Source organism: Nymphalis io, chromosome 14 (assembly GCF_905147045.1).
Source record: "Nymphalis io chromosome 14, ilAglIoxx1.1, whole genome shotgun sequence".
Lineage (NCBI taxonomy): Eukaryota > Metazoa > Arthropoda > Insecta > Lepidoptera > Nymphalidae > Nymphalis > Nymphalis io.
Genome location: NC_065901.1, coordinates 1652674 through 1675997, shown reverse-complemented (window position 1 = coordinate 1675997; position 23324 = coordinate 1652674). Strand labels below are relative to the sequence as shown.

The following is a 23324-nucleotide window of genomic DNA, read 5'->3' as shown; positions in this document are numbered from 1 at the left end:
AAGCACATGAAAATTGAGTGGTGCCTGCCCGGGTTTGAACCCACGATCATCGGTTAAGATTCGCGCGTTTTTGCCACAGGGCCATCTCGGCTTAAAAATTAATATAAATATGGATGTAATGTAATGTAAAATTCAAAGAAAAAAAAAACAAATATCATGTAGGAAATCTTAGTAATACTCTTCAACCCACAAAACCAGAATCGTTTTAAGCTTATCTGTAGCTAGATTTTAATTTATTTCCTAGTTCATGTGAGGGGTATGCAATGAGACAATTAACTCATAGCTGTGTTGTGAAATTACATCGACTTAGTTCACTTAACTTGCTAATGTACTCCTAATAGAATTATCGGAACATCACATTGCACATCACTGTCCTGGAATATCAAAGACTGCTTCATGTAGGACCTGCTTTTCTATCGCGGAAAGAATTTAGAGCTAAGCCAAAGAAACCTTGTATTAAAATCGAATTAAATAAATAAACATTGATGTATAATATTAAAAAAAAAATTATTAAAAAAACACGATTTTACCATTTATACTTTATTATGTAGTATTCTTATTCATATTCTTATAATTTTTATCAATACTCTCTTATGGATAAGAAAGTTAGACTAGACTAGCAAATCAAGTCACATTAAATTCTCACTTCGGAGCTTTCCTCGAAAGGTGAGAGTGTTCTTGCAGTTGATTCCGCACTCTATCCTACATTTAAGATCCTAGCCTAACATTGAAATAGGATACCGTTAAAACAAATATACTGTTGGAACAGGACTTCAATTGATCGAGTTGCGCTGAAATCACACGACAACTTACATAATATAATAAATGGAACATACTTCTTGCGCTTATAATGTTGGTTTTTCGTTTACTGTTACACAATCAAATTCAATCAGCGTTCCGTGGCAATCGTTTCCACTAAGGGAGTATTTCCATAAATCAGTTCATAAAAATTTTGTTTGAATAAATCTCTCCAGATTAATGAATAAAAATGATGTTTGAAAATCGTTTAGGGTAAAGAAATAAATTTATGGATTCGTATTTTTTCTTTTATTTATCAGAAATATATATTTAAAATAAAATATTTTCATTTGAATGAGAATGATTGCCGTGGCCGAAATATTTTGGGTTGACTTCTTGAGTTAAGTCGATGACACTATGCAAATAACCTTCACACAAGTGCAATCAACAACTGTACCAAGTTTTAACTCAATCTGTTGAAATATGTGTGAACGCATAGAGTACGTACAGAAATAGCAATAAAGTTTTTGTTAAAAGAGACTATCTGTTACTTACCGACCTAATGGGCATAAGTTATAGCTCAGTAAATATAGAGCAAATTCCCGAGAATGTTCTCGAAGGTTTAAAACATTTTTATTTTTAATATCTTTGAGCTTTGAATTAATGTATGGACATGTATAACTTTAACGCACATTTGTGAGTTGATATTCAACCCGTCCAAAATATCTGCCCCTTTCGATTATATAAGATTTATAGCTGATAAGTAGGTATATTTACTGTACACCCCGCATCATCATGATCATCGTCAAATTGATTTCGAAAAACTTATTTTTCATGGTAAATTCAACCTACGAAAGAAGGTATTTTTAAATATATATATACAAAATCCTTAAAATTCCTTAAAAATAAATTGTCAAGCTTTCTTTCTATAATATCTAAATAACTGGAGATTAAGGTTACAAAACTGGCAACACCACAGAATTTGTATGTGGCTAATTTCTGCTAATAGTTCAACTCGTGCTCGGTGGTAAAGAAATCGTCGTGTGGAAACCTTGTTAGATGAAAAACGAGCACATGTATATCCACCAATACGCGTTGGAGTAGCGTAGTGAAATAAGCTCTATTTTCCTCAAATGGACATAAGCGTTAGCACCCCTTTACCTAACATTTATTTTTAATAAATTATTGTCTAAAAAGTAAAAGAAGCATTAAAAAAAGCTAATGATGCTCTTGTCGGGATCGCACTAATGTTCGATTTATGTGGTACTTTGTCGGTTTATCTATTCGCTAGCGTTATCGGTTCGGCAATTATTATTTATGAAAGTGCGTTTCCGAATAACGCAACATATTGTCTGTTTAAATTTAAGTTAACTCAACCGACCAATCGAATCCGTTTATCAGTTCCATTCATTATAATTATAAATATAATTTACGCAAAAATATATTTATGAATATATATATACATTAGGTTGATGTAACGTAGTAGTAGATCATTAAGGAATTTGTATTTTTTAAACAAAAAGATTTAATACTCATTCAAAAACCAAGTAAGAGTTAACAGTTAACTTATATTTAGTGTCAGTTAAATTATATTATTATACCGTATCATTGAATTGTTATACTATTTTATCTCCGTCATCGTATCAGTTCGATAGTACCAAGTTATATGTATATTGTCATACGAATTATATACGTTTGCAAATTTTCTAATCAATAAAACAATTGAATTAGAGGTAGATCGAAATCAAGACATAAATTGAAAAATTTGCTAATTTTGTTAGTTAACCCACAACGAGTCTAGATCGACCTTGAATCTTTCAGATTTCTAGAAAGTTCATAAACACCGTGTCAATAAAAACAGCGTGGGATATTAGACCCATATATAAATATATATGGATTTGATTTTTTGAAGCGAATGCTGCGAAAACCGTAATTGATATATAATGAACCGTTATATATATTTGTAATCAAAATATAGTCCAAACCAACCAAGCAATAAACAATCTCAAGAATGATGAACGATCAAATCCTATTCTTTGCAGTGTACTATAAAACTACACTGCACCGACTTCAAAGCTAAGGGGGATAAGATCAAACAAGTTGTGACTGTGCGTAATATATGTGCGTGATATGATCTGTGCTATCATTATCTGTATACCATTTGAGATTCCTCTCGCCAAACAGAAAAACCATTAAAGCAATTGTATTAAATTTTCTTCATTAAAAATTTTGCTAGCTATTTTTTATATCAGATCGGAAAAACGTTTGAAGAATTTCTTAGTCAAATAGATTTAATATTCAAAGCGAATTCAGATAAAAATTGCTGAAGATGTAGGGTGTCCGAACAAAGGTTCCGTCTGGACACAAACGCAGCTGTTTGACTTTGCAAATGTAAAGCGGTCACAAAGATTTATACAAATGTTAAAACGATCATGAGGTAAAAAAAAATATAAGAATAATTGAGTTGGTTAATTATTCAATCTTATATAACTTTTCTTGCAGTTTATTTCCATTTTTCTTTTGAATAAATATTGTAACCTGAAAGGAACTATTTGTTTTGGTTACATTTATAAGCATTGTTATTACATAAATATCTCGCAGGTATATAGTAGCCTTTACTATATGGCTGTATTTCCTAAAGTTTCAGCTTCAAATCTTGTGTATGGCCACTAAGAGCTATTAGGGCCGTTAGTTTTGCTGTCAACAAATTCTTAGTAGCAGTCGAGAATAATAAAGCAGACTGTGTCTCAGAATGCACTTAAAACCATTAGTACTGCGTCTGATCTCACTCTGGTCGTATCGGATTATTGTCTCATCAACTATGACAGTGAAGAAATACTCTCTATTTCTTTGCCTTTTGCTCTTTATTTTATCGCACACAATTTTGAACTCAAATGCAATAGATTAGATTTTGAAATCGTTTATTATAAGTGTAATTTTGTGAGAGAAACATATAAGCGTGCACAAATTATGCGAACCTAATTCCTTAACAAATATTAAATACGTACATTTAATATTATAAGAAGTTTTCCATTCGAAATGTAGCAATTTTAAGCACGTGACCACTATGAATAAAATCTACAGTTGCACATACTTTTACAACGTCAGTTGCACCAACTTTAAGCTTATAGATTTTATTCCACTCGAATATTTATGCAGAATATTCGATTTTTGAAAATCGAACAGTATATTAAGGCTCTTTGAATTCCGCTGGGAAGTTAAATATCTCAAGCATTTAAAGTGAAACTTTCTTCATCTTGCTTAAATGTATGCTAATCTAACTTACATTTATCAATTCAAAATGTTTAGCTGCGTTTAATAGAAGTGTAAAATAAGGCAAGCTTAAATTCTTTTTATAGTTATTTGATACGATCTGGTAAGTCTATAATCCAATTTAATAATAAGGTTGGATTTTATGACGTCGTCAATGCGCAACGAACCTTGGAAACTAAGATGTTATGTTGTGCCTGTAATTACACTGGCTTATTCACTTTTCAAACTATTATATAACAAGAGAATAATACTATTATTACTGGCGGTAAAATATGCGATGAGTGGGTGGTATCTACTCATACGATGCACAAACCCTTACTACAAAATAAAATCTATGTCAAATAAATAGAGTTATTAATGTTTTTGTTCATTACGTAGGTAAGATGGGTGATGCAACAGCGCGAGTTAAGAAGAGTAAAGAGAGACCAACGTCCTCGCCACGTGATGCGTCAGTCACCGCTGTCGTTCCCAGATCCCCTGTTTAAAGAGCAGTGGTATCTAGTAAGTATTTAAGACAAATATATTATATTTTTTACAGTATATAACTAACTGATTTAGCGCATTCAACAAGACTTAAATCATAATCTATGATTAGGGTTCAAATGATTAATTAACATCTCACTTGCCTTTGATTACATTGTTCTCATATTTAATACAATGTTTGCTAAATTATTGATAAAAATAAGCAATGATTGAATTGCGTATCTACTCACGTACATTGGAAACTCATTTAACTATATTAATGAGGCTTCTTAAGCTATTAGCTTAAAAAGTATTTGTGATCGTCAACATAAAAAAATATCATGAGGAAACTCAAGTGAAGCAGCGTAGATGCTTGTGACCTGCGTTTAATATTGGCGTGTTTTATTCAATAATCCATCCTGGGTCTTATAAAGTTGTATACAATGTTAATAAAATAAAAAAATCTAATATTAAAAATGGAAAAACTCAGTGGAGAGTGAATAATATAAGTTTATATACATATATCTCATAGAATGATCTTCAATAAGAACTGATATTAATAAGATATTGAAGTATTTGGTATTGTGTAAGATAGACAGCACGACGTGACGTCGATAAATCGCTCGATTTTTGCTTATAATAATTAACAACAAATAAAAACTTTGTGGTCTTATGAGCGAGCTACTATATCAATGATAGTCAGCGGTATAATAAAATAAGTACATTATAACTGGACCGTCTTACAATTATATAATTTCCTAGAACAATTAGAATATATAAAGGACTTTATTAATCTGACGTTCCACTTAATCCTCTATAATTGTTGTCTATTATTGAAGAAGAATAAATATAATAACCGCGCATGTTCGATACTAAATAATAATACATAAGTAAATAATATGAATAATGTTATCCTAATATTATAAAAGAGAAAATGAGTCTGTTTATTACGCTTTGACGTCTTAAATACTCAACCGGTCATTAATGAAAATTTTGTACAATCTTCTCTGCTGTACAGAAAAAGACGTAGGGTACCTTAAACCTCCCCCCTAACATGCAGTCGGTAACCAGTAATTAATATAATGAATATTATGAATAAGTCTGGATGTGTGTAATAATATATATCTATTATATCGAACAATTTGAATAAGTTTGTTTAGGATAACTACTTCTTTTATTTTTGACATTAAATTCGTTACATTCTAGATTTTAAACCTTATTAATAGCACTGAGATCGTGTATAAATAGTTTTATTTTTTATTTTTAAGTCAATCATATCTTTTCTTGGCTAGGAAATCATATTTTTCAAAAATCTAAAATTCGTTTTAATTTTTTATAAAAAACGGCACTGCGAGTCCTTTGAGCATTTTTATAGTTTCGGATTTGGCCTACGACTTCTGCTTGAAGATACACTCTATATTATAAAACATCATAAGTTTTTTATGTAAAAATGAAAAGTTGGTTCATTTTATTGCAGTGAAATCTACTGGTGGTAGGGCTTTGTACAAGCTCGTCTGGGTAGGTACCACCCACTCATCAGATATTCTATCGCAAAAGAGCACTTACTTTACTTACTTGATATTGTTGTGTTCCGGTTTAAAGGGTGAGTGAGCCAGTGTAATTACAGGCACAAGGGTCATAAAATCTTAGTTCCCAAGGTTGGTGGCGCATTGGATATGTAAGCGATGCTTCATAACATTTCTTACAATGCCAATGTCTAAGGGCGTTGGTGACCACTTACCATCAGCTGGTCCATATGCTCGTCCGCCTTCCTATTCCATATAAAAAGATAACCTTTATTAAAATTGATTGATTTAAGTACCAAATTATTTCGTTATTATCAATTTAATAAATATTAACCTAGAAATTGATATCATTAAAAAAATATTTTTTTTTTATGTATTAATATAACATGTAACCGATTTTATCATTTTTATTTGCTTCGAAGCGCTAGTTAGACAAAATCTCTGAACTAGTCCCGCTCGTTAGCTGCAGTTTAAGAATTAAATAAAAAAGTCGCAGAATCTAATCTAAGTGTTCTTGATTATGACATGAAGATCTCCGAATAAGAGTCTGTACGTCGTATAGTTTAAATTTTGTTCATTGATATTTAGTTAGTTAAGACCGTGCTAACCCAAACGTATCGTTTTAGTCTACTGAAATATTAGAGTAAGCTTCAAAATAAGAGAATCAAATTCCTATGTATGATTGCGTGTTAAGCGTGGTGCTTAATGAAAATTAAGTGGTGCTAAACGGCGATGCAAACCTGAATGTGTCGGTAGAAGAAATGCGTGGTGGAATAAACTCCAAAGGGGCCTTATTCCAGTAGTAAGACATTTAGTCTTTATTTTACATTGCTTCTCTCATTATTTTGAATAAATAAATAGAAAAAAATTCTTATCAATTATTTTATAATTTAATTCAAATATCACGAATGTATATCATTTAAGTATTTTTACTAGTTTAGAATATTAGTTTAATCAAACACTAAAACAAAAGACTCGTAAGAATAATAGTTTCTAGTAGTTCATTTCTTAATGTAGGACATAAAACAATTCAATCAGTGGCCGACTGTACATGATTTTAAAGGCGAATGAACTTTACTAAGACAAAGACATTAAAGATGGCGGCATCTTGAAATAAAACGGATTCTTTAGAGAAAGAACATGAAGTTTGAAATATCCTCATAAAATCTTTACATTAAAGTTTAGTATTTCTTAAAGTCCGGAGAGGATCCTGACTTGATTAAATTTATTACATAGTCAGTAATTTATAGTAATTATATTGTTTGTTATATTAAAAACTTTTATTTTGTTTAGATTTAAAACTTAGTAACTCTCTTTTCAACTAAGAAAAATATTTAACTCTACTTTGTGGCTGTTTAGTTAAACACTGGATTGTCCCTTTCTCTCATTATTGATTTAACATTCGAAAGAAGAAGATACAACATTGTTTAACTTATCGCCCGCTAAACAAAGTTTAGAAGTTTGGGCCGTTAATGTATAAATATTATTAAGGGGTGATTAGTTAAACATTGCCGTGTTCGTCTATCGAATGTCAAATCAATGATGAGAGAAAGAGATAAATCATTGTTTAACTAAACAACGTTGAACAGCGTTTATAAGTGAGAAAGTGAGTCTAATAACACTGTTTTAAAATACCCAAGTATTTGCAAGATTTTCAACATTGCCTCGTGTCTCTAGAATAATTTCAAGCGAGGTCCTAAATGCTTCATAATTTGTATAATCACAAGCGCCAACTGTTGCTAATGAGATGTGTTTTGCAGAACGGCGGCGCCGCAGATGGCCTGGACATGAACGTTGGCTTCGCTTGGCGCAAGGGTTACACGGGTAAGGGGGTCGTTATAACGATACTGGATGACGGCATTCAACCCAACCACCCGGATCTCTTGCAGAATTACGTAAGTGGTTTTTTTATTAATTTTATTGTTTTGAAACGGATAATATTTTTGCTGTCATGAAAGGTTTTTCACAATAGTTAAAACTTTATTAATAAAGCATTAGCGTTTTATTTTTAAAGTACATTGGGTAAGTTAAATTAATTAATAATTATATAAACGAAAAATAAGTCTAGTTATATATATTTAGTAGTACATAAGTTATTTTATTCAATGTTCTTCTATTTTATTAATCCAATAATTTTAATGTATGATTAATATTAAGATGATTTGTGTCATAAAATGAGTAGTTTGTATTTCATTTTATGATATCATGAAAGTTCTTCTACACTGTCATGTCGAATTTATAGTTCCATGGCAAATGAAAAATTGTGTAATTTTTGACAGCTAATGAACGGTCACTGCGAAGGATGGTTCTAATAGGTTAGTTTGGATGCCCGCTCAAGATCTTAGGAGTTTTTATCGAGTGATTTAGAGTAGATGATGTATTTTACAAGCATTATTGAATTATTATATTAAACTATATTTTAAAAAATAATAAAAATCATAATAAAGCAAACACAATTTGTTGTATAAAAGCGTATCAAGTAAAAAAAAAAACAAAATTACATTTAACGTACATATTAAAATCTACTTAAAAAAGGTTTGACTTAAATTTGTGCTATCAAAGCTGAAAAGTTACAAAAATTACTCCTTAGTTTATTCCAGCATGAAAAGTTTAATAGTGTAATTTTCGTTACAAATTTTCTCTCGCTTCAGAAACAGAAGCCAATTTTATGGGATAGTTAACGTTAGAACACTAGTGGCTTCTTCATTTATGTAATGTGTAGGGTGGGCCAGTTCCCCCCATACTACTTAAGTTTCATTGCTTCCAAGGGATTTCTAGATACATTTGTGGTTTAATATCGATTACTATGTACGAGGCTGGTATCTGTTTATTGTTAACGTTATTATAAAATTATTTTAATCAGCAATAACAATTGTCTTTTGAAAACGTTATAAATGTCTATATATTTTATGTCTTTTACCTTTGAACATAGTAAAGTATATGTTTTAACTGTTTGTTTGTACCTTGATATAAATATTTTGACGTTTCTTTTTGGGTAGAAAATAATAAGTGATATTTTATGTATATTTTCAATTCGTCGTAATTGAATTATTTTTAAACAAAGTTATACTATTAAAATGTAAAATTGTTCAGGATCCTGCTGCGTCGACAGATATAAATGGAAATGACACCGATCCCACGCCGCAGGACAATGGCGATAATAAACATGGCACCCGTTGTGCCGGCGAAGTCGCTGCGGTTGCCTACAACAAATATTGTGGTGTAGGCATCGCATACAATGCCAGTATAGGAGGCGTGAGAATGCTAGATGGCCTAGTTAACGACGCAGTGGAAGCTAAAGCGCTCGGATTCAATACTCACCACATAGACATTTATAGCGCTTCCTGGGGACCCGAGGACGACGGAAAAACTGTCGACGGACCTGGCCCCTTAGCTAGAAGGTATTGTCTAACTACGATTGAAAGAGATAGCTAGAGGCGAGCTCATTAAAAATGACTTTTTGTTTCAGGGCTTTTATAAATGGAGTCACAAATGGCAGAGGAGGAAAAGGTTCTATTTTTATATGGGCATCAGGAAACGGTGGTAGGCATACCGATTCCTGTAACTGTGATGGTTATGCTAATAGTATTTTTACGATATCAATATCTAGTGCTACTCAAGGTGGTTATAAACCTTGGTATTTAGAAGAATGTTCATCTACTTTAGCCTCGACTTATAGTTCGGGCACTCCTGGTAGAGATAAAAGTGTTGCAACTGTCGATATGGATGTCCAGTTGCGGCCGGATCATATTTGCACAGTTGATCACACGGGTACGTCAGCATCCGCACCATTAGCGGCCGGAATTTGTGCCCTATCATTAGAAGCGAACTCATTATTAACATGGCGGGATATGCAACATCTCATTGTTATGACATCCAGATCTCAACCATTAGAAAAAGAGGAGGGGTGGATTGTTAATGGCGTAAAACGAAAAGTAAGTCATAAATTTGGTTATGGACTCATGGACGCAGGTCAAATGGTCTCACTGGCGGAACAATGGGTTAATGTACCGCCACAACATATATGTAAGTCACAGGAAATAAATGAAGACAGATCTATTGAAACTTCTTTCGGCTATACAATATCCGTTCACATGGACGTAAATGGCTGTAGTGGCACAATGAACGAGGTCAGGTTTTTGGAACATGTTCAATGTAAAATTTCACTAAGCTTTTTTCCAAGAGGAAATTTACGGATACTGCTTACTTCGCCAATGGGAACTACGTCCACCTTATTATTCGAGAGAACTCACGATGCGACTAGTTCTAACTTTGATGACTGGCCTTTTTTGAGCGTACATTTTTGGGGTGAAAACGCCGAGGGTCGATGGACACTTCAAATAATAAACGCGGGAAATAATCACGTTACCCAACCGGGTGTGTTGAAAAAATGGCAGCTTATTTTCTATGGAACAGCCACGAATCCGATACGACTGCGAAATAAAAGTTATTTTAACTCGATTAATGTCCAACAAGAAGAAAAAACCTATCACATTAATGACATTTATGACGCGTCTGAATATTCGCAATTTCTCAATGAAATCGAACTTGGCGTTTCAGATAGGCGTAGTTATACAAAAAATATTCCATCGGCACAGCGAAAAAACGTATTGGCAGATGCTAATGATAAGCAAGTGCAAAGGATGTGCGATCCCGAATGTGATTCGCAAGGTTGTTATGGAAAGGGGCCAACTCAGTGTGTTGCATGTAAACATTACCGTTTAGATAATTCATGCGTGTCAAGATGTCCACCTAGAAGTTTCGTAAATCAAGGTGGTGTATGCTGGCCATGTCACGAGTCATGTGAAACTTGTGCTGGAGCTGGTCAGGATTCTTGCCTTACTTGTGCTCCTGCACATTTACTTGTTGTCGATCTAGCTGTGTGCCTCCAGCAATGTCCTGATGGTTATTATGAAGATCAAGACGCTAATGCTTGCTTTCCTTGTGCTGAGCATTGTGATACCTGCGCGGAAAAAGCGGACATGTGTTCTTCATGTGTTCATAGCTACGTTCTATACAATGGTTCATGTTTGGCTATTTGTCCTCCTGGCACATATAAAAATGATAACTTCGGTTGTACGCAATGCCACGAATCATGTGAGTCTTGTAATGGACCAAGTGAAACATCGTGTATATCGTGCCGAATTGGAGATTATGCGTTTAAAGGTCGTTGTTTATCTAAATGTCCCGCCGGGAATTACGCGGACATTCAAAAAAGAGAATGCATACCGTGGGTATTACTCCAGCTCTATATATTTGTTTCATTTTCGACCATTACCATTTTAAAAAGGAAATGTTGTTTTAGGTGCCCGATAGGATGTTTAATCTGTACATACGCAATTTGTTCTGTTTGCCAAGAGAAATGGATTCTTACTAAAACAGGGAACTGCCAGCCAAATGGAAATGATAAATGCGATACCAGTAAGTTAATTTTTACAACATCCCATCATCAACAACAAGTAAATACTTCATTATCAAGTAAATACTTATTATATTATTATTATTCTTATATTATATATACCACTTTTTATTATTATGCTTAAGAGAAAGGAAAGTTTTATGAATGATTAAAGCCTTTGTTCCCATACTCGTAATCAGCTTTTTGGTGTTTTGTTGTCATATTTCTTTTATGATTTACAAGAAAATGAATGAAATGACACACAAAGCCTCACAAAGGATTTTTATATGAGCACGAACGGGCGTTGAAAAATGTCAATTTAACAGATACCGAAGCTTTTACGTCGCACCGTCTGAGTCCTTTGTTTAAAAAGTCTTTATTTACAGATGAATATTACGAAGGAGGGCGATGCAAAAATTGTCATTCCACTTGTGAGAAATGTAGCGGACCAAATGAGTGGGACTGTTTATCTTGTTCAAGCCCGTTGTTATTGCAGGGATCAAGGTAAGGGCACTTTATTAACACGGGTACCCTTTTGTACCCGTTTTGGGAATTCACCTAACAAGCGTTGTGTTTTAGATGCGTTGCGGAATGTGGACAAGGATTTTATCAGACAGCTGGAAGTTGTTCAAAATGTCCTCACACTTGCACGAATTGCGTATCAAGGTTAAATTGTACATCGTGTGCTGGAGCTTTAAGATTGCAATCTGGAACATGTCGAGCTACATGCGCTCCTGGATATTACCCTGATGAAGGAACTTGCTCCAAATGTTATTTGTCCTGTGAGACCTGTACCGGTCCAAGGAGAGACCAATGTGCATTTTGTCCACCAGATTGGAGACTAGCAGCTGGAGAGTGTAGACCAGAATGCCCTCAGAACTTTTTCCCATGGGGAGATAGCTGTAGAAGATGTCATCATTATTGCCAAGACTGTCATGGTGCTGGACCACAACGGTGTACATCCTGTCCACCACATTTTTCTCTAGAAAGCGGGTTATGTGTTGAGTGCCTTAGTTCTCAATATTATGAGCCTAGAACAAGGACATGCCGTCCATGTCATGATTCCTGCAGGTCTTGTTCCGGGCCTGGGCCTACTAGTTGTGTGACTTGTGCTCATCCTTTGCGCTTAGACAGGTATGTGACTTAACTTTTTGCTACCCCTATCTGTTGTACAATATTTTAATTTAAAACTGTCAATGTGTAGGGCCTTTCTTTCTTTCTAGGAACTTTCTTTATTTAAATATCGATGTAATATTTTTTATAACAGTCCATTACGTCGATAGGTCTAATTATATTAACTTTATTTGGACTATTTTCTTATAAATCCAACTATGATCCAAAACTAAATCTCTTATATCGAAATAACTTCACAGATATATATTCACAGATGTCCGTATAGTGTAAAAATATAAAATTGTACGTACAAAAAACCACATATAGTTAAAATACTAATCAATATTTTTATTTTGCTGCTAAATATCAAACAAACTTCAGCTCTCTTTAATACTTCAATATACACCCTTACGGAGCCAGAGAACAAACGCTTATATATTGTACATAAATATACACGCATATATAATAAATAGACACGCAGTGTGACTAAATATCTCAGGTTCTGACGTTTATGTATAAAATACATTTGTTTCAAACATAGTTAAATGTTAAGGTTATAAGTCTTCTTTACCTCTCATTCTTTAATTTGAGTTAACTATACGGATTAAAATTATATTGAAAAATTATTTGTATCAATCATACCTTCTCACTTAATCTTACATTTGATAAGTAACGTTGAAAAAAACATCCAGATATTCGGAATGCCGTTTCGAATGCTAGCATTCGTGTCACAATCTCGCGAAGTCATCTTTTTTACAGAAGCTTTAACTTCTTAATGTAAATAATTCTTATGCAAATAAAATTACACCATCAACCACTGACATCAAACTTTATAAAAATAAATCAATTCAAAGAAAAATAAAATTATTCTATCCATTTTACGAAAATTTTGTACGCATTATTATTAAAATATTCAGAAATTTTCTGACGTTTAATCTCATAGAACGAACGAAAAAGTAATTCATATGATAAAATAATAATTAAAATGCATTATCGTTTATAGCAATTTAAGCCGTTGACATTTTTTTAGTCTCTGATATTGTTCGCTTTGAAGCGGATGAATTAAAAATTCCTTGCATTAACGAGAGAAAAGTTTTAGACGCGGAGTTACTGAAGCGCTTTTTTATTTCAGAGTGAATCACAAATGCCTGCCGTGTTGCACAGAGAGCATGGTTACGTTGTATTTGAGTACAAACCAATCATCCGACTGTTGTCATTGCGATAGGGATGTGGGTGAGTATATATTACTGTATATAATATAATAGTCATTCAATTTTAATAGCAAATATTTTATTTATAATATTTTTTAATATTCGTATTAATATAAGTACTACCTAAGAGGTTAGTTGTCTTTTCGAGCCTATTTCTTTTAGGCCTAATTGGCTCTGTAGTTAATGATTTGATTTTGACATACCATATCTGATTAAAAACGAATTAAATTAAATAAAATTTAAAATACCATGCCGAAACATAAAAAAATTGTTTACAGACACGGTTTTACAGTATATTATAATTTAGATCATTTAAGTTTTAATCTCAAGGTCGAATGTAACGAAACTTTTGGACTGAATTCAAAATGTCTGCAATCACAAACTAAATAAACCAGTATTTTTAAAAATTAGAGATGAGTAAATTCTGTCGAAGGAGAAATGAAATACCTCCGACTACATCTTAAATTTAAATCAAGAACACGTATCTCCTTCGGTTCGGGTTTTTTATTTATAATAATTTATTTTCTACTTATATTTTAATAACTTGAAACATTCATAATATGAACAGCATAATTATTTCACGCAATTATTAAAAAAAATTTTTTACCTTTTCAATTAAAACATGTTCTATTTTAATCTTGTTATTAAATCACTATTAAGTCTTTTAATAAATTTTAAAATTTTTATATTTTATTATAAAAGTATGAATGAAATATTTTGTCTTTTATGTAATATTTACAGATTTTTATTAATATTTTAAGATGTATGTTGATATTTTAATAACCACAAAATATTAGAACATTTCTACTAATACTACGACTGTAATTCTAAAAATGTTTTTAGGTGGTTGCCTCAATGAGTCCTCGGCTGGTAAGAGGCGCATTGCGGAGAACATAGGGGCTCGTATGACTGCGTCTTTTTTTGTAGACGACGCAAAGGACACAGGGAATATACTTGATCGTGATTTATTGATAATTTTGAGTGTCGGCGCGACGGTTGTTTTGATATCCATCGCGATGATCGCACTGAGGGTATGTCGTCTTATGATTAATGATTAGCATTTAATGTCGTATAATAGACGATTATTTTCTTTATGTATGTTTAATAGGATTATTTTGTGATGAAACTAAATACGTTTTTACTAAAGATTAAGACTAGAGTAATTAATATTATATTATTAATCGAGTCATCTAAGTCTTAGTGTAATAAGCTGCTAGATCAACTTTAGTAGGTAGGAATCATTCATTCGTAAGTTTTTGACGGTTAAACACTTAGAAATGCTAGTTTATATTCTTCTAATATTTATACTCCTGATTGATTTCGGCGACACTGGTACTCGTTTTTAATGGCTGCAAATGACACATTATATTGCACAAACACAAATATAATTTATATTCCCATCACTCATAATCCCATAACACAGGCAAACCAAAACGACCGATGCACAAGCCCAATGGCTGCATATGCTTTCTGAGTCAAGGGATGTTTTGAAAAAGTTGGTAAAACCCAATATTGAACCCAGGAACTAGACACTACAACAACCATGTATTTTTTTGTGATAGTTTTATGTACATAAATGCTAGTTTATTTATATTTAAATATATAACAAATTAAAACGAATAAGTTCGACCAATGTCTGTTACGTAGGAATTGAGCAAAGGTATTATAAGTTTTACTGTTGATGAACCGTTTCAATTCCATTCATAGATCGTTCTGAAGTAGTGTTATTTATTTTAGAAAATCATCCAGATTTATCACATAACGTTTCGTAATCCTTTTGGCCTGTGATTTAATATTGAAATATGTAGCTAAGGTTGATAATATTTTTTTATAATTATATTAGAGAAGCAAACGATCAAACCGGTTACTCTATAATCACCATTACTCAGTATTCAAATCAAAATCAACTTTATTCAAATATTCTTTTACAAGCAAGTAAATCGTCATTTACGTAATTATATTAAATGTAAAGCTCGATGATAGACTACTGTATGGGATAGCAGATTCTACTGAGAAGAACCGGCAAGAAACTCAAACAAAGGAACCCTTTTCGATTTCATTATATATTAATATTATCTTATTGCAAGATTATAAAATAATTCTTATACCGTCAACGTGACTCCAACTAATCTAAAATAAACTTGAGCGTCTCCAAAATCTTTGCATCCGATTCATATTTGGTCTTCGTAAATATGATCACGTTTCTGAATTTCGTAAAAAGCTCAAGTGGCTCCCAATCCGGCTTCGCAGGAATACTCACATCCTTCAACTTCTGTACTGTATTCTGTTCAATCCGTCTTCTCCTTCATATCTAAAAGAACGTTTTCAATTTCTTAGTTCTTCACATAGCCATAATCTTCGTTCTGAAGAGAATTTGATTTTAAAAATACCACGTCATACAACATCTTTTTATAGTGACTCATTTACAGTCCATTCAATTCGTCTTTGGAACTCTCTTCCACTAGAAGCAAGACGTGCACCAACTATTACTTCTTTTAAAAAAATGATAAAAGAGCACTATCTTGCTTCATGAAGAAATACTGCAATTAAATATTTTATTTATTATGTAAGTATCTATAGTATGTAAATGTATATATTTATAATGTGTATGTATATTATATTATTATATATTTATGGAATATTTATTTATGTATCGTATATATACATATATATATTGTATCTATTTTTTTTATGTATTAAATAATTTGTACACCCCTACCATCCTATCTCTCTCCTCTACCAAAGGTTGCCTGGAAGAGATCGCTGTTTTAGCGATAAGGCCGCCTATTGTACATTTTTCTTTTCTTTGTTTTTGTTTTACTCCTATTATTTTTGTCTATATTGGTGTGCAATAAAGAGTATATAAATAAAATAAATAAATAATCTAAGATGTATCCCTCTTGGCTATAATTAATCACCTATAGGTCAATAACTCTTGTAATCGTATCGCAGCAATCTGTTTGGTGTTAGAATAATTGAGTTAATGGTACCTAACTGTCTGCTCATAGCTCTACAACTGGATAAGATTGACGTTTTTCTATTACATTCTTCTTAAATCCAGATTGCTCATAACAATTAACAAAAGGCAATGGAGTGTTCAATGGCAGACATCTCTCTCGTTGAGGATGTAGACATTGCGAAGCGTATCTCGAAGATAAGTGGATATAAGCTGGATACTTGGCCAAACCGTGAGAATTGGCGCGCGGATTCATGTGATGAATATGACAATTATGACGATAACAATTGTAAGCTTTTACGGAAAGCTTTGCTTACAACTCATTGTTTTGGTTTGCTGCTCATACATTTTGCGAGCTTATGAATAAAAATGAAGCCACAAGTGTTAACGGAATAATTAAATTTTAACATATTTAATTAAGTTCCATTATGTTGTAATTTATTATCGAAGCAAATATTCGAAAAGCGTCCGTATCCATATTCTCTGATGAATATTGTTAATCAATACTTTTTACATATACTGAAGAGTACGTTTGTTTGTTATGCTTATCTAAGGAACCATTCTAGAACCAGATTATATAACATCATTTATAGGAGGGAAGCAGTTATATAAATAAGCTTTATAAAATAATGAAATATTATAATATTTACAAATATACACATAACAATAATAGCCTGTTAATGTCCCACTGCTGGGCAAACATACACATACATTAAAGTAAAAAAAGGAATAGCCTGAAAATATCTCACGGATGGAGGTAAGGATACGAGTGGCAGATTACCGCCTCATGCAGGTTTCCTCATGATGTGCACCTTCACCGAGCACGATATGCATTATAAACGAAAATTAGTCACGTGATAGTTCAATAGGGCTTGTTTAAGCGTGTTTGAACTCGGAATTCTATCCACTGGGCAATCATGGCTTTTACATGTATACACTAATAATAAACTTAATAACCAGTGTCGCTTGTCCTCCAAATTTGCCCTTACATACCTTTTGATTTTAATAAGCTTCATTCCCCTCATCTTATAAAATGTATTTAAACATGAAGAGCAATTGTTTTATAAAAACGATCAAAAAGTAATCTATCCTCAATAAATAATAATATAAATATAGCATAAACTGCTATAATTATATTATTTATTTCTATTGATTTCCAGCTGTCATAGAAGTACTGTTAAAATATCATATGATACTTGCTGTATTTAGAAATAAATATCATATTTTATTCTATTATTCCCCAATCAATGATAATTAAATCCAATAGGAAACCTATAAAAAGTTAGTGCCTTTTACAACAAGTGTACACTCCCGTGACTCGGAAAGCACATAAAGCCGTTGGTCCTGTGCTTAAAGTCTCTCCGGTCGTTTTGGATTTCCCGTCATATATTATAATCATAATAGTGAGAGAATAGAGAATGCTTCTGTGTTTGCGCTTAAACTATAGTATGTCCTGTGTAGTTGGCGAGTCTCTCTTGAGATTGCCTGTCATAGCCGAAACCGATCAGGGGACTTCATCAAAATCTTTGATTGCATATAATTTTTTTATAATGTTTCCTGCGCAGTTGGTTATCCTTTGAGATAAAGCACCGTGGCATAAATGTAGTTTAGGGAAAATTGAATAATCTGATATCTTATATCAAATACGTAAGGTACAAATAATGTTTCTAAAAAGATTCCAAAGTTTTCATAAACAAAAAAAAATAAGCACACTTTGCCAAGTATATATTATATATAAATATTATATAGTATTAATAATATCAAAATAAGAACTTTATTTTGTTACTAATAAATAAATTATGTTTGCAGCTTAGATCAAAAAGACGCAAGCATCTCAAAGTATTTCCTAGGACAATTTATTCACAACTAAAATCCGTAGATGAAGACTACACATCAGTAAGTATGGCACACACTGCTTTGAAAATCAAACCAAACGAAAACCACGTGAGAGACGAACCAACATAGCAATTTAAACCTTAAGTCAATACATTTAGAATAAATTTACATTGCAGACTGATATATAGAAGATTCTATAGGTACCTTTTATTATGTATATAATGTTACTCAAAGGCCGTAATTATTTAAAAAATTGGCGAGTGTTATGTGTTGGATTTTTTACAGTACGAATGTTTTATTAATTAAATTAAATCTTAATATTGACTGCGTATTTTTAATTATAACCGATTGAATTTTGATCTATATGTTAATGATAAGCAAAATATATTTGTATGTTGCTAAGTGATATGACTTTGTGTATTATATAATTTAGAAACACTTTGTAATGTGACGTTTTCTTTATATTCTCTACATAATTGTGATTGCAAAAAAAAGTTATCTTGCTTATAAGCAATAGAAACGATTGTTGTATACATAATGATTTAAATTATTTACGAATTTAATTCAATTACTATTGTATTAAGGAAATCATAAAATATGAATTATTTCATTATCTTTTTAATTATGATCCGACTCGGATGTTAAAGGGAATGTTAAAAATTTAATATTCCCACCCGACACGCAAGATTACATTTTAAACGCGAGTCCGGAGCTTACATTTTTTAAATAGGGATTTCTTTGATTTACATTTTGCTTTTAATTATTATTAATATTTATTTATAAATGATAAATAATTCAAATTTTCGTATCAAAAAACTTCAAACGCAATTAAAAATAATTTTCTATGTATCTTGAGATATCTCATATTAATGTTCAATTAAATATTAATTCTTTTAAATTAAACATTTTTAATTTTTATTAAGATGTACGAAATTATATTCATAGATAAATATGAGCACCGCTTAAATTATTAATGTATACGATTTCGTTGAGATATGTACAATGAACTGCAAAAATTAATAAAGTACCTTTAGAATAAAAGTGACATAGCGAAAAATTTATAAATAAAATGAAAGTGGATAGTATGATTAACATAAATCGTATAAATACCAATAGAGAGATAGAAGTGACCAGCTTAACAGTGGAAGAGGAAACAACGGATTTATGTATTCCTAAAATCTTTGACATGTCTATTTTATTCTAAAGGTTTGAAATTGCCAGTAAAGTTAACTGTATTAGAATTTTGGTAAGTTATTGCAGACTGTACAATGTTTAAAAGTCTTGAAAATTTCGTGGTGTAAATAGAATAAACCAATTATAATATAAGCTTTGTTTGGCGTTGTGTAAATATGTAAATAATTACGTTGTAAATATATTGATGGTTTTTATGACGAGCATACGTTTGTTTCATTTCATATAAAACGAGCCTTATTTGACTTGAGATCTTTTATATTTTTGACACAATATTAGACAAAATCTAAAAACGAAAAAAGTTACTCATGAATAAAAATACATTTTGCTCTTTGTAATTGACTTAAAGTTAAACAGATATATTTTTTTCTTCTATAATCTATAATACCTATTCAAATAATATTTATCATGATCAAAAATTATTGACAAATATCACAGTACCAAGACTTTGTAATAAATTTAAAAGCAAAACATCAACGAAACGAAACTTCTTAATAAATAAACGAAGAACACGAAACACTCATTCCAACTCCTGAGATTGGACATCATAAACAACAGATGGACCGGAGTTTTGACAGGTGAGTCCTCGAAGCGACAAAATGTAACAGGGGAATGATGAATGAATAAGCCCAAGGGACAAAACTTACGGTGACAGATGGCGAACGGCAAACGCTCGTAGATTGTCTGATATATTATTCTTCTAACTACCATGACACCTCCCTTTTTTACAATTAGGAGTAAATTTTTGATCAACGATACTACTGTTGATCGAAGGAGTAAATTGATAATCAATATTTGTTTTTGCCCGAAGAGTTGTTAGGATCAAATGTTTAATAATTCTTAGGAAGTTAAATCCACTAAATATGTAACCTTAACCAATTTGATCAGAATATAATTTTACATCGAGCGTACAACTGCAGTGAGTACCTAATGGCTGGGAGTAAGCACATCCTGTGAAGCTGCTCCTTGGTTTAGGGCGTTGACATCGGGAGGGAAGTATAAATGTTGTTCTTGGCGATATATATATTGAGAAATGTGATATTCATTTAGCAACAGCACTAAAAAAGTTATACCCTCTAAGTCCCAACCTTATTATCTCATTGAAAATACATTTTATACGTGATGGGATTTTTTTATAAATGGTGATAACCAACAGCATAAAATCTAATGTAACCCAAAAAGCAGTAATAATATATTCATCTCTCATTTCTCTCATCTCATCTCTCAGCAAAAAGACGTCCACTGCTGGACAAAGGCCTCCCTCAAGGATTTCCACTTTGGCCGGTCTTGTGCTGCCTGTAATATATTTGTTTTGATTGATTTTTAAAAATGGTGTCACGTTTTCATCACCATCTTAATTAATTATAAAGACGTACACCAATTTAACGCTTCGTTTATCGATTTTATTTCTTCTTTTTTTAATTAACTTAAAATAAAGGTCCATCTATTGAATTTTTTGACAATATTGCCATGGCAACAAGTGGATCACGCATTACCATACACCTGAAACGTGAACCGTAAACGTCAAAATAACCTTTAATTCTTTTATACCCTTATATAAATCGATCCAGTTTAACGAGGACTCGCTCTGTCCACTTGAATATTTTGATAGGAAACGGTTACATATACAAACGCAGAAGAACAAAGAAAACGTCCATTTTTTATGTAATGTGAAAATGTTAAGTGAAAAAAAAAATACAAAAAATCGCTGACCAGTCATTCTCAATTGCGGGATTTTTCTATTCGAACCAGTGGCAAATTTTACTTTAACAATTCACGAGTAAATATAACGTATTGGATTATCACAAATACATACGACAAAAAAACTTATATTAATCATAATATTAGAAACATGATTTCAATATTTAACTTTCAAAACACATACCTCTATACCATTGACACTAGCAGATTTGAAGCGAATTTTATAGACCATTATTTATCACGACGTCTCTTAAAAACCTTATATATTGTGTCTCTATATAAATTTTGATTTATTAAAAATAGGAAATGTTACTGAGAAAAAATACAGTAATGTTTATAGAATTATAATATATTTACAAATATAAAAAATGAAGCCATTAAATTTGGGTTGTTATTTATGTGTTCTATGCCAAAAATTAGTCTGGGAAAAATTACACCGTAAGTCATCACGACCAGTGAAACGCAATCATAATGTCGAAAAAAATACTAAAAGAAAGATACGATCTCGGTTGAAGTCCGAATATAGCTTCACTGTCTGGAATAGTATAAATACCATCAATTTTTGCCCTTATTCTATTTATTGGGGGTACCCGCAATTCATGAACTGCACGAAAACTTCCATACTTTACGGCCATATGCTTCCCATATACCTGTCGGGTCGATTGGTTTCCCATTAATATACCAGTGAAAGAAGGGCTCACTTATTTATATTATGGATAACCTTGAGAAAAAATCAAAACAGATGTAGTGTCTATTCAGTTGTACTCAATTCTTATAAAATAAAACGTTATGTGTCCATTTCATTCTGAAACCGTTAACAAATTAGATAAGTAGAACAACAAAAATGTAATTACTATAGTTAATCGAACAAAATTATGTATTTAAATAAATTTTTCAATGAATTCACAGCGTTAACCTTTTTACACGTTCGATGTGTTTCATGTTAGTCCATGTCTACTGACAGTTTATCATGCTTATTAGTCCAGTTATCGTAAAATTGTTTGTGGTTTATCATAATTTAAGAGATAACTATTATAATTAGGCGCTTTGTGTTATATTAGAATGACCAAATGATTTCATGAAATAATCTATGCAAATTATAATAACAATGAAAATCCAATACTAATTTTAATCATATAAATCCGAAATCCAAATCTATTAAATTAAAATACACAATAAAATACTATTATATGTTAAATGACTCACTGCTGAGCCTATTTGAGCTGATTCAATTACTAATTTTCATAACTTATTTACAATGTTTTTCTTTATTACTAAGCACCAACATTATTATAGACACAAATTCGGCATATGTAAATAAATGGTGCTTGCTCCGTCCAAGCACCGTTTATTTTTAAGCAACGTAATTTCGGCTATGAATCAAGTGTGTATCCATTGAGCCTCTTTGGTGTTTACAAAAAAGGTATATAAATTTATTGTATGAAACGAAATAAAATTTTATAAATTTTGGTTTCTTTTACTCGCAAGATTAAAAAAAAGGATAGCCAGGACGGGATTTCTCGTGTTTCTTATAATATGTTATGAAGTAACATATCGATAATGTTTAATTTGAAATACATAAGAGAATATAGATTCAAATTAGTATACTATGTAAAACAATTTTATTCATAACATACTTCGCAATGAGGAATGACATATTATTTATTTAGATTGGTTATTTAACCCAGCACTATAAAACAAACGTTCTTCCAGCGTAAAGGTTTAACATGTGACTCAATAAACGTCAATAGATGGCGCTCATTATTTTTTTGTAATTCTAAATCACGCTGGCTATATTATTTGTAATTAGTAGAATTATATGTATATACTTGTAACATTTTTTTTATTGATCATTAAAATATTTTTTGGGATATTCATAGATCTCTTCATTTCATTTTATGCATATAAGGTTAAGAATA

The 23324-nt window shown here is 31.6% G+C and overlaps 1 protein-coding gene across 1 annotated transcript in view; it reads left to right on the top strand.

Annotated features, from left to right (window-relative positions):
- The window catches only part of LOC126773328 (furin-like protease 2), a 70641-nt gene extending 51750 nt beyond the window's left edge, over positions 1-18891 (top strand). The window contains exons 3-12 of the mRNA XM_050494173.1: positions 4390-4512; positions 7760-7894; positions 9093-9400; positions 9469-11229; positions 11305-11420; positions 11784-11901; positions 11977-12531; positions 13643-13743; positions 14565-14752; positions 18487-18891. Coding sequence (XP_050350130.1) covers positions 4390-4512; positions 7760-7894; positions 9093-9400; positions 9469-11229; positions 11305-11420; positions 11784-11901; positions 11977-12531; positions 13643-13743; positions 14565-14752; positions 18487-18642 — 3561 coding nt within the window. The 3' untranslated portion in view covers positions 18643-18891. The remainder of the gene's footprint in view (positions 1-4389; positions 4513-7759; positions 7895-9092; positions 9401-9468; positions 11230-11304; positions 11421-11783; positions 11902-11976; positions 12532-13642; positions 13744-14564; positions 14753-18486) is intronic.
- The last annotated feature ends 4433 nt before the right edge of the window (positions 18892-23324 follow it).